At 35.4% G+C, this 12,852-nt stretch overlaps 1 protein-coding gene and 1 long non-coding RNA gene across 2 annotated transcripts; both read right to left on the reverse strand.

Annotated features, from left to right (window-relative positions):
• Positions 1 to 343: 343 nt before the first annotated feature.
• On the reverse strand, positions 344 to 1,656 carry LOC117637340. The gene is made up of 3 exons (XR_004587175.1): positions 1,575 to 1,656; positions 910 to 933; positions 344 to 627 (listed from the first exon to the last, which is right to left on the reverse strand). It is a non-coding gene; the product is annotated as an uncharacterized LOC117637340 (long non-coding RNA).
• A 4,832-nt stretch (positions 1,657 to 6,488) lies between these two features.
• On the reverse strand, positions 6,489 to 9,540 carry LOC117637341 (lysine histidine transporter-like 8). Its single transcript, XM_034372208.1, has 5 exons — positions 9,055 to 9,540; positions 8,813 to 8,949; positions 8,067 to 8,494; positions 7,312 to 7,443; positions 6,489 to 7,147 (listed from the first exon to the last, which is right to left on the reverse strand). Exons 1-5 carry the CDS (start codon positions 9,471 to 9,473, stop codon positions 6,659 to 6,661), a joined length of 1,605 nt encoding a protein of 534 aa, XP_034228099.1. The 5' UTR covers positions 9,474 to 9,540; the 3' UTR covers positions 6,489 to 6,658.
• Between the last annotated feature and the right edge of the window lie 3,312 nt (positions 9,541 to 12,852).

Here is a 12,852-nt window from a genome sequence, read left to right on the forward strand (position 1 = left end):
GGAATGGGGAATGGGAAGTGAAATCATGTGGAAAACGAAGTCAAAAGTGAAGAAAATAGGCACGCATGATAACTGCATGTTTACAATTTCCAACTTATTGTTTGTCAATTGCATTATTCAGTTTCAATTTCCCACTAACTGTTTGTCAATTACAAGATTACGGATGGATTTTACAATTTTATGAAACACAGCTGTCCAAAACAGATGGGTTTTACAATTTTATGGAACACTCAATTACAAGATTACGGATGGGTATTGCAATTTCGAACTTACGATTGCATTATTCTTGTTCAATTTCCAACTCACTGTCTCTCTCAATCACTTCATTGTCTTTTTTTTTTTGTAATAAGAAACATAATTTCATTAAGAAGAGAACATAACAATACAAGGGACAAGTTGTCCACTGGTCTAGCTATACTAGGTAAACAACTTAACAAAGATACATGGCACTAGACGAACAAAACTTGTAGTTGACAGCAGAATTCTAATAATACAATATACCTTGAAAGGAACAATCCTTAACTTCTGAAGATACCAACGGCCAAAGGGAATCCCAAAAACGAAGCCTATCCCAAATAAGATCCACCTCCACATCCCTTGCTCCGCTCCAAAATTTTCAACATATGCCTACATATTGAAATATGAACTAAGCACTTTTTCAACCACAATCTGGGTCATTACTTCCACTATCTGTTCATCAACAAAAATAATTACAGACCCATGTACCTATACATAGTTCGCAATAAACAACTCGGGGAGGCATTTCCCAGAAGCAGTGGATGAAAGCTTCTAATGGTTATTAAATATTTGTTAACAGGTTCTATTGACCTTGTTGCCAAGCTAATACTAATGAATGTAATAAAGGAAAAGGATAACACAATTGAGTTGAATGATAGGATGGATTCTAACCTGTGACTGAAAGATTGGTCAATCCTACAAAAGAAAAAAATAAAAACCAAACCATGACATATGTTATTATATGAGCAAAAATGAACTCTCAGATTACAATAATTGAAAGAAGATAAGAAAATCGATAGCAAAATCTCAGACTTTGCATGCAGTTTAACAACATAAATAGACTTTCCTAGATTCAATATACACAAATCAATACTCATTCTAGCAACTTCAGTCCTAAAATGGTCATTCCAACTTTATTCCTAAATCGTTCCAGCTCAAGTTCTTCTATGGATAGCATAAAGACCCATCTAACGTGTGAACCACCACTTACAATACGATAGTACCCCTAATCATCCTTTGACACTAACTCCCACTTCACCAACTGCACTTATTTCCCTCTCCTTGGCCTTGCCATAAAAATTCTCATATGAGCTTCTCAACCTTTCATCTATTGGGACTACTTATCCTAATTAATCACAAATTCACAATAATAGATCTATGCCAGTCATAAAATTTGAGTTTCTGGAACAACAAGGTCACAAAACAGGAACAGGGGAATCAAAAGAAACCCATTATCAAATTTAAACAAAAAATCACATTACCAACAAATAAAACCCAACTATCCAAAAAAAATACCAGAAACCAAAAGACAAAAGGAATAGAAAAAGCAAACTGACCTTTGATATTGGAAAAATCCCCAATTTTCTAGGGTTTGAACTGATGACTGAGAGGAGCAGAGAGGTAGACAGAGAGAGGGGGACGAAGAGAGATACGGACGAAGAGAGAGATGGACAGAGAGAGAGAGAGAGGGACCAAGAGATTTAAGATCTTCTCAATTTCATCCACAGAATCAAGCGATTCACAGGTAGGGGAAGAGAGGGAGAGATGAAAGAGAGAGTTGGTGGGATTGCTTCAGTAGTTCAACATCGTCTTTGCCCTTTCTCCCTTTGTATCGTTCTATTTTTCTTTTCTTGTTTTGTTTTTATTTTTTTGTTCAATTTTTATTTTATTCACTTTTACCTACAGCAACCCTTTTAACCGGTTACAACATTCAATGGTGTGGATTTAACCCACATCTCAACTTACTCATCCAATGGTTGATAATTTAGGCGCATGGATACACCACGCCCATGGTAGAATTTTCCGTCATTCACATACCGAAAGAAAGAAAAGGGCATATGGGATAATAATGGGAGTGGCAGCACAAACTTTTGCTTCTGAATTCTTTGAATTTTATTATTTTATTCTTTGTTTGAAAGGCCGATGCATTGTGTATTGGGTTTTTGTAAGGTCTATTGAAATTTTTTTTTTGGTTAGCTAAATACACTGGGCTATTGGTGTAGCTTGGGTGTATGTTCATCACCATTTTCTGTTGGTTATTGGTTTCTTTTTGGTGGTTGTTGTTGAAGGAAAATGTGAATTTCCCAACATAATTTTATCATCACTAATTAATTAATAGGGTTTTATTATTTTAGGTTCGACACATTTGAAACGCAAGTCTCTTAATTACAATCCCTTGCTACAAAGGAAAACCCTTTGATTCCATCATAAAGAAACATAACGTGTGTGTTTGGTTTTGCGGCTGTTCCCACCCTCATGATGCCTACGTATACCTCGCGGGAATCAAGCCACTCGTAGTTCAAAGATTCGCAATGAATAGATGACTCATTGCAAAGGGAGGAATTTGAATGAGTTTGATTGAGGAGTGTTTGAGTGAATTTAGCTGAATAAACCAGAGATTCGATATGGAAATGTGTTTGGGATGGTTGCATCTTGATTGAATCTCTAAATTGCCTACGTACCCTTTCAAAGGGACCAAACCATCGTAGTTCGGAATTGATTTGTGTAAAGGTTTAATTGATGGGAATTTGGTTGTGGTTGCGTCTATTGAGATGCTAGACTGCCTACGTACCCTTGATGGGATCAAACCAGCATAGTTCCAAAATGATTTAGAAATTAATGGGTAAGTGTGGCTCACTAATTGAGAATTTGTATTTGAGAGATTTGAATTTCATCTCATAGAAATTTGCATGGGTAGATGACCTATGGAAAAATTTGGATGGTTTTGTACCATTTTTCCTATTGTCAATGCCCAAGAAAAATAGTGAGAAATTTCAATTAAGCCACTAATTTTCTAAAATTGACATTTGCACTTGGAAAAGTATTCTGCTAATTTGGTTAGAATAAACCAAGGATTCAAATTTGGTTGCAGTTGCGTCTAGTGGGATGCTAGACTGCCTACGTACCCTTGACGGGATCAAACCGACGTAGTTCCAAATTGATTTGGGAATTAATGAGTAAGTGTGGCCCACTAATTGAGAATTTGTGTCTTTGGGATAATTTGGAGATTTTCATAGGTAGATGACCTATGAGAAAAATTGAAAATTAATGGGTAAGTGTGCCCACTAATTAAGAATTTGTGTTTAAGAGATTTGAATTTAATCCCATTGGAATTTTCATGGGTAGATGACCCATGAAAAAAATTGGAAATTAATGGGTAAGTGTGGCCCACTAATTGAGAATTTGTATTTGAGAGATTTGAATTTCATCTCATCGAAAAGTGGAAAGTGCCAATTATTTATTTGGGTTGTTGTTAATTAATTTAGAAAAGTGGAAAGTTTGCTAGGTTAGAATAAGGGTAAATCAGGAAAAATCTTATTGAAGTACTGTTTCTCTCTCATAATAATGTCATCAAATAAATAAAAAATAAAAAATAAACTATAGTTAAATCCATGGACATGTGTCAACTTTTGAGAGGAGTTGTGAGGGTACACCTAAGGGTTAAAGTGGTGAGCAAAAATGCACACTTTGTTTTGAGGGTGAAAACCCTTATTTGTTTTCAGGGTGAAATACCCAAGCTTTGTTTCTAGGGTGCAAAACCCAAACTTGTTTTGAGGGTGAAAACCCATATTTGTGTTGAGGGTGAAAACCCATATTTGAACATCCAAGAAATTTTGATTCAGGGGTTGCCAAGGATTGCCATCTATTTGATTGATTAAAGGGTTGCCACCCAAAAACGGAGGACCTCAAGAGAGGAGCCTTGATTGCCTCTGTCATATTTCTTCAGCATGGCTATGCATCCGCCATGTTCCCCAAGCCTTGTTGGCTTTATTATTATTATTATTATTATTATTATTATTTGGGTTCAACAGTTGTCGGCTTGCTTTGGTGGCGCAGCTTGTGGCTATTGAACTGTGCGGCACATAACTGTTATTGGTGTTAGGGTTTCCTAATGTTGTGTTGTGTTTTGTGGGCTTTTTGCCATTATGTGGCTCTTAATGCCGTTATGTGTGCTTTATGCGCATTTTGTTAGTTTTATCTTTTATATGTAGTGAGTTCTATGTTTGTTTATATTACATTTTGTGTTAACTTAATTATTTGAATTCATTTTAATGTAATCTTACTTTGACTTTCTATTTAATAAAACTCGAATCCGAACAAAATAAAAAATACACTGCCTATTCTCTAAGACAACTAAGGTTGGTCCAGGTTGTGGACAAAGTGCTTATTTTAGTTTTGGTAATTTATTTCTATGTTAATTGAGGAAAGAAGTTTCGACTTACCACCTTTATTTATTTAAATTTGCAATGATCTAAGTGGAACAATCGGAATGAGATGCGCTGTCTAAATTTTTGAGATATGGGTGGTCGAAAAACTGCTCAAACCAAATTTACATAATTTACATTGCTTACCAGTTTGGAGAGTGCCCAAACCAAACTAAACAAAAATAATAATTATAAAAAAAATAAATAAATAAAAAATCAGCTTGATCTACAAAGCCCTCTACTTTATCCCACAAAATCAAAACTTTGTGTCCACATAGTCAGCATCTTTGCCATACAACAGACATATTTCATACTTTTCTGAATATATAGTAGTAATAAATAAATGGGTAATGCTAGGGAGACCATCTAGTTGTACCATATTTGTGTACCAACTGATGTGGCTGATGAGTTAGCTATAATTTTTTATTTTTTAATTTGTACCATATTAAATGAGCTTTAATTTTTCCTACACCGCTTAGGTTTCTGTAAAGTGAAGAGAAAAAAAATAAATAAAACAAAAGGTCATTTAATTATGTGGCATAGCCAACTCATCAGCCACATCAGAAACTGAGGATAATAAAATAAAAATGCATCCTATTTTTTTTATTTAAAAAATGAGATGTGAGCAATGACCATCTTCTTTTGACCCCATAGGCAACACAATTGTACTAGTTCAGACTTGACTATATATGCACACAAAATCATCAACGTATACAGATAACAGGAAAGTTTAAAAATTGGACGCATTGACAGACATGGGTTTAGTTTAATTGGCTAAAACTGATGAGTTCTTCGCTCATTACTCATCTCCAGAATTCAAATCCCTCTCCAAGTATTTAGATTAGATTTTATTAAAATATCACTTGGATAAAAAATTAAATTTATAAAAATAAAAAAATAAAAAACTAGACGTATGTATTAAATGTAACGACCATGTCATATTAAAGTAATTCTGTCACTTCCATTATTTACAAAATTGTCATCCTCTTTGGTGATTATCCTAAGAAATTTCACTAATGAAGATAGATTACAAGTTTGATTTACCAATTAAACCCCTTTAGAACACCCCTCATCACAACCTGTTTCTCTCACACCCTTTGCTCAATAATTTGATGCACTTGTGAACTCTCTCACTTCTCTCGCACTCACGTTGCACTTAAGCTCTTACTGCTCCCTCGCATCTGCTCCTCTGAAAACATGTTTCCTTTGCATCTGTTACTCTCAAATCATTGAATTATTTTTTGTTTCTACAAACGAAAGTCGAAAAAATTATAAATTAATCTTACCTTCCACCTAAAGCAACAAGATCATCATGTTGTTGTAGTAATTGTCAAACCAAAAAAATCTTGTTGTTATAAGTTGGGAAATTGGGCCACAATAAGACTCTGTACCAGTAAATGGATCACACCCATTATTTGTCAATTAGCTTAGTGGGCTTTTTAATTTACGCACTTACAATTTGATCTTTTTAATGAAATAACAAAGCCTATTATGAGAATTATACCCCTCTTAAGATGTAAAATACTATAACCTAGCAAATGTTGTGCCTTTCAATTTATGATATTCGTGTAGAGATAAAATCATGCGAACAGAAACTCTTAAGTTTTCTTTGCTTTAAGGAGCCCTAGAGTCATCAGATTCCTAGTCGTACGAGTAGCCATATGGTGTAGAGCTGCCATGCAAATGCTAGTGACAAGCATATAGTTAGTTTCCCACGCGAGCTACCATTGAGAAATGTTATTGCTATTAATGGTTAAATATACAGTTTTAGCTCTAAGGCGGATTTGTTATACCACGTAATCGTATTCTAGTCAATAACCTTTTCATCTATTGAGCTTTGTCCCTGGCTATTCTTGTTTGTTTTGCCTGCTAGGCCTTGGGCTCTCTCTTAAGAAAATCCAATGTTCATTCCTTTTTCGGTTTTTATAACCTTATGTAGGCCCAGGAGGAGAATGAAGTGGATAATGTGGAGATTGCCCAATTATTTCACATACCAAATTGTTGGGAGGATTAAGAAGCTGCAATTAGATTTTTGAGACATAGATGTTGTGCATTCTCCTTGACTATGTGGAAACATTTCACTACAAATATCAATCACTTTCTTTAAACATCAAAAAACCAAAACAAAACTACATATGGCTATAGCTAGGGCAGAAAGCTAGAGTTTACAATTCTGGACGCAACAAATATATCATCTATTTGACATTGATTTTCAATCACTGAGGCTTGAAGAAGCTCACCTTAATACCAGTATCAATCACAACATAAAGACCAGCCGCAATCAACATAACACTTAAAATCATCCCCACAACCCCAAGCACCCAGTTAACCCCCCAACTTATGCCGTACTTCTTAGGCTTCTTCATCTTGATCCACATGAAACACGGATAGGCCAATGTCACAGGCAATGAAATCCCTCCTAGCAAACCAGCCACGCTTCCCAGGAAGGGGATGGCCACAGCCATGAAGTAGCATCCATAAGTAAACATGCATCTCACAATGGCCCTCAGCCACCATGGAGCTGGCTTCTTGAACCTCCTGGTGTAATGTGATTCCATCTCGTCGAACATCGGCATGCCATAGATTTGGAAGGAGCTCAATGCATTGATTATGACAAACAAACTTGCTAGCCCTAAGATGAATTGGGACGTGTCGCGGGCATGGAAGCCGAACAAGGCCGCAAACATGCCTCCTTGTGCCGGTATCTACGAATGAGAAAACATATTAATGTTTTCACAATTAAATGTTCTTTTATTAAATATCTAAAATATTATATTATCAGAATGCTAATTCGGACCACGTTCAAACATTTAAAAATAATCTGAATTAATAATCTGACAATATAAAATTGGTTTAAGATATGGTATACCTTTTGACCGTATGCCCAATAGCCTACAATTGCAAGGGGGAAAATGCACAATGCTATGAGTGTGTAGGAAATTTGGACACCCCTCCACATAGGCACGCGTGATGGATGTTTTTCACTGGACGGCATTGTGGCCTGTAATTAAGGGAAAACCTCAATTAGTGGAAAATATACAAAATTAGTCAGAAAGCTTTGTATTGAAGTTGCTTTCTATTGTAGTTGCAGCTTCAACATCATTTGGTTAAAGTCAACATATCATATATGATCATCAGTAAAGACAACTATTTTATTTTTATTTTTTAATAATTTGGCGCACTCGATTTGATTTGCTTAAAAACTATATTCAACACAAGTTGAAGTTTCATCTGTCATGCAGACGAAGACCTTACTTTAAAATAATTCGTTCACATGGGTACACTAAATAACAAGATTTGGATGAAAAGAATTTAAAAATATCCACTTGTTTGACATTAAGGCCAATATATGCTAATTTTCTAATAAATAGAATCAAGGGAATAAGATGCTATGAACTTCAATATTTTGTCTTCACTCTCTCAAATTTTTTATATATAACTTTTATTCAATTTGAACTCGGAACCATGTGCCACTAGACCAAATTATCATCGACAAATCCTGTTTCTCATTTAAAAAAACAAAGAGTCGGGATTCTAAAATAATTTTCTGTTATTAAGGAAGAGAAAGGGTTGTTAATTAATTGAACAACTATACAATTGAAATTGTGAGATTAATGAACATACCTGGATCTCAAGTATAAGATTGTGGCCTCTGAATGCAAAGGCAATCATTCCAAGGGCATTAAGAACATCAAAAAAATGGATGTATTGTTTGTCGGCTTTCACGGGGTCATAAGACACATTGGGAAGCTTGCCCTTGTCCAGAGACACAACCCAGATCAATGTGGAGTACCCAATAGCAGAAATGGCACCAACAAGAGACACTCCAGCAATGGAGTTCAAGTTGGGCAGCTGAGAAAGAATCGAAGCAACGACTGTAAACACCAAGTACCACTCTGCTGGTGTTAGGGACTTTACAGTGCATGTTGGTCCACACACAATTTGGAAGAACATCTTTGCTGTTGACCCTCCAAGGACGATCAGAGCTACACACGTGCCGCCCGACAGGTACAGGATTGGGAACAAGGCTAAGAACTGTGCTAGCTTCTCACCTAAGCAAATTAAAGAAAAGATTGCTTGGTTTAGTAGAAATTGCTTCCAAATTGTCTCCTATTTCATCCATTTTTTTTTAGTTAAATGCATGTTTGGGAGTGTTTCGGAAAATATTAAAAACCTTTTGAGATGCGTTTGACATGAATAGACAAAAAGTGTTTTTGGAAGTTACACAAGCACTTTCTGGAGAAGAATTTCTAGTTTGGAAACTTTTTGAAAAACCACTGCCAGGTAAGTAAAAGCGTTTTTGCATAATCACTTCCAAACAGGGCTTTCGGGTATTTTAGCTTAAACATATGAAAAATGGTAAGTCTTACCAAAACTTGCATTGCAAAGTTGAATGTATCTGCAATATCGTAGGCCTGTTTCAGCAGATTCATGAAGCTGGACCAGCAAGTATAAAGTGTAAAGTTGCCATATGAATGCCAAAGTCATGCATATAATACCCCATGTCCTGCAGTAATCAAAACGAATTAACAAAAAGCACCATATAATTAAAGATACTGAAAAATAACTTAAAAAGATTTTTTAAATTATTAACATATTAATGGTGACTTACCACCCAAGTGTGATGAAGGCAACAGGAAGAATAAGGGCTTGAATTCCAATACCAGAACAAAGAGTATGGAAGGCAGCATAGTAAGCGTTGCCATTTCTAGACTCAGTGATTGGAAGCCAAGCATCTTGAGGGTCAAGCCTTGTGAGTTTGAGAGCCCTCCTAACAGGGCTCCCTATTGGAGTCATGAACCGTGGGGTACGAGATTTTGGGGTCAAAGCTTTTGGGGTTTTTAGTGTTATCTGGTCACCACCACCACCACCACCATCACCATTGACAGCTGTGGTTGGAGCCGGGATCTGGAGAGGTGGCACCCGAGCCACAGACGCGGCCCGTGACATAGACGTCGGAGGATCTTCTATGGTGGCCGCCGGGCGCGGTGTTATTGGGGCGGGGGCTATCTCTTCAATTACTTCAGACATTTTGTTATTTCTTACCACCAGCTAGCTCTTCTAGCTCCTCCTCCCTTAATTTCTCACAAGAAGTATAACCACTAACCACTCACATTAATTAGTACTATATAGTCTATTTATAGACCTCTATGCAATGACTCATTAGATAAATTCTGGCACTAATTTATCATAGAATTCAGTACAAGTTTTTTGACCTGATACTAATTTATATTTGGGTATTAATCATTGCTCATCCATTGGAAAACAGATAGGACAGAAGTGTTCATATGGCGGAGCAACCTTATTATTCAAACTACATGTTGGCGGCCATAGTTTATCAATTATATAATTAGGTAAATTTCACTGTTGTTGGGTCATGACATGCTGTTTTTAAGATTGGATCAACGTTAAAGCTGCTGGACTTTATTATCATATTATTAAGTTTGCCCTTATCGCTTTTGTTATTCTCTTGACTTTGGACCAAGTCCATGTTTCATTCGTTTGGTTAATTGACTTGGAAAACCAAGGCATTAATCTCTCTGGGTCCCTAGCTAATGTAAGCCATATGGTATATAGCTGCTTGCTTTGAGTTGTTATCATCCACTTTGCTAACCAACAATAATGTTCCTAGCTTACATGATTAATTTAAGCAACATGGAGAAGCACGTATGAGACAAATTGGAAAAAGAATTAATACATGTGATGCATGAAAATGTAGAAAGAAACGATGATTGAAGATTTGGTATAAAATTAGGGACCTTTTTTATAATAAGGGGAAATGGGCATATAAAATTAGGAAAAATTTAAGGAATCTATAACATAATTAAGAAACTTAACAATAGTTCGGCCCATTGTCACGTTATTCTGTGTCCTATGTGTATAGCTATGATCCACAAATAGTTAATCTAGAGAACTGTTATTGACACTCTGAAAATGTGTTTATAAGAAAGCCGCAAAGTAATTATTAGAACATAAATATTAATACCGAGGTTTCTTGGCGCTTTTTTTAGTTTCTTACATGTAATTTTTTTTTTTTTTTTTTGCACGTATAGATACTAAAGTTATTACCTAAGAAAATTAGTTGAATATTCACATCACCTTGATTAGGTTTTCTAGCCAACGTAAATCAGACTAACGCACATATCATTTTCCTAAGAATGTACTAAAACAGTCTGCTCATCAACCTCCTCCCAGTTCCAGAGTTGATGAAGCGGCCTTAACCACCTCTTTAATAATCTAATTAGTGCTAAACACACTTTTCTTTCTCTTTCTTGCAATTTGTCAATGCATGTCTCAGTGAAAACCCATAGTAATATTGTTAAGTACATCCAAATGTTAAGATCAAGATTGTGTCAACTCTCATTTTTCTCTGACAAGATTTTTTACCGCTTTATTTATTTATTTATTGAGCTAAAGTATCACGTGCATATATAAGAGTATGGAACCAGTACATTTAGATTTGGATTTGGAGTCTTATTAGTCGACCTAATCAAGGAATGCAATTAAGAAAGGAAATTAATTATCCAAAGAGAAGTCTTTTTAGATTTCAATTTGGAGAAGTGACAGTCACACATCGACACGTTGTGTTATCAATCAACTTACATTGTTCACCCATTTTATAACACATGTATTAAATACCATATGTCAATGTGGCTGCTACACTAAAAAATATTCCAAGTTGGACAATCTACTTTAACTAGTCTTAGTCTGGTCCTCTACATAAACAACTATCATACCTTTGGTAACTAAAGTACTAAAAAGAATTCATAATTTCATCGTATTCAGGAAGAAAAGTCATTTCTTCTTGGTATGTTATCTTCATATTATATATGATTATATAGTTTTAGTAGAGGAGCATTTACTCCATATCCATATAAGGAAAGTTCGATTCTCTCATCTCATTGATAATATTTCATAAGCATGGATTCGCGGCCCATTACTAGCAATATCGATATTATCCTCAACTTAACCACTCTCATATACCACAGGTGTGAACTTTTATATAAAAGGTCTCGATACTATTAGTAATGCAACGATTTATTATATGTTATATTTTACTTGAACAAATTTCTGATGTACGATTTTATGTTCTTCAACACTCGTATACTCTCTCAATCGCAACTGTGATGTTGTTTGTGCAAACTAAGTGTCATAGTCTGAAGTTTCGTAAATGATGCCCAAGACATAAAAACTGGTTAATTAATTGAAATATTGAGCAAACGATTTTACTAGAAATATAGATGATATCTTGGACAATGTTTCCAAATTGAAATTACATTCAAAGTGTTGAATATTCAATAGATTAGAGCAACACGCATGGTTTTCTTATTTATTTGTTTTCACAAATTCGGTTTTCACATGTAAGAAACTTTGTTTAATTTGTTCTTCAGCATCAGGTAACGCTAGAGAAAGAAAGAAAGTTCTATATTGCCGGCTACATAAGCTCAATCATACGACACCCGACTGTATAGCTAGCCCACATAATTATTTATTGCACTGCAAGTGGTCACAATGTAAATTAATAGGGCAGCCCTAGTTGCAGGCCAAATTAAATGCTTCAGAAAACGACGTGTAGTCACAGGCTTGATATTTAGGCAATCTTTTTTTTTTTTTTTTGGTTCTGAATATTAAGGAGGCCAACTTTTCTGTATATGTTGTTGAGTCTGTGACCTGTTGTGAAAGAAGGGTCTTCAGTTGACCCTAATTCTTCGGAATTAGAATAATAGGAAGGAAGTAAGCAAATTAAAGAAATCAATGGCCGTCGTGTACATGATAATTAAGACTCAGACAAAATATTTGAACGACGGCCATTGTTATGTACCTATGGCTTACAAAGGTGTTCTTATGATATTTGGGATTAATCAAAGTCTTTTATTATTTTGGTGGAGAGGGAATCAAAAGTCTTTGGCAGGTGAACAAACCCCAACTAATCAAATCCTATTGGTTTAGATTCTTGTTACTCTAACCTCAACCAATTTCATTAGTTTAATTATTTAGGACTCTTCGTCAACAGATTGTAAGCCCCTTTTATCGATAAAAATTTTCTCGTACCCACAAGATTTCTGAAAAAAAAAAACATGTGTACAATTATTCGTATTGATTTTACTATTATATACAATAATTTCTCGGTTAATGATAAGTAGTATACGACCCAAATGAAGTTGGACTAATCACCCTAATCGGAAAGCAAACCAGGCAAAAACAAAAACACACAAATGAAAAGCTTCATTCCAAATATATAGGACGCACTGCTAAGAACTTTGTTGTAGCTAAAGACCCTCGAGTTTCAGTCCACAGTCTCCTACCAAAGACCCCACAAAACCACTTCTCTCCATATAAGCCAAAACAAAGAAGAGATGAAAAGGAATGTTGCGCCAATGTTGTGTTGCCTTGGGGGAAGACCAAGCCA

Source organism: Prunus dulcis, chromosome 8 (genome assembly GCF_902201215.1).
Source record: "Prunus dulcis chromosome 8, ALMONDv2, whole genome shotgun sequence".
In the NCBI taxonomy this organism is placed as follows: domain Eukaryota; kingdom Viridiplantae; phylum Streptophyta; class Magnoliopsida; order Rosales; family Rosaceae; genus Prunus; species Prunus dulcis.

Bases quoted from the DNA above. Each gene is read 5' to 3' on its own strand.
- LOC117637341 (XM_034372208.1), bottom strand. From the start codon at position 9,473: ATGTCTGAAGTAATTGAAGAGATAGCCCCCGCCCCAATAACACCGCGC. The intron at 8,950-9,054 runs GTAAGTCACCAT...TGATTACTGCAG, and splicing joins GCCTTCATCACACTTGGGTG to GACATGGGGTATTATATGCA. The intron at 8,495-8,812 runs GTAAGACTTACC...TAATTTGCTTAG, and splicing joins ACTTTGCAATGCAAGTTTTG to GTGAGAAGCTAGCACAGTTC.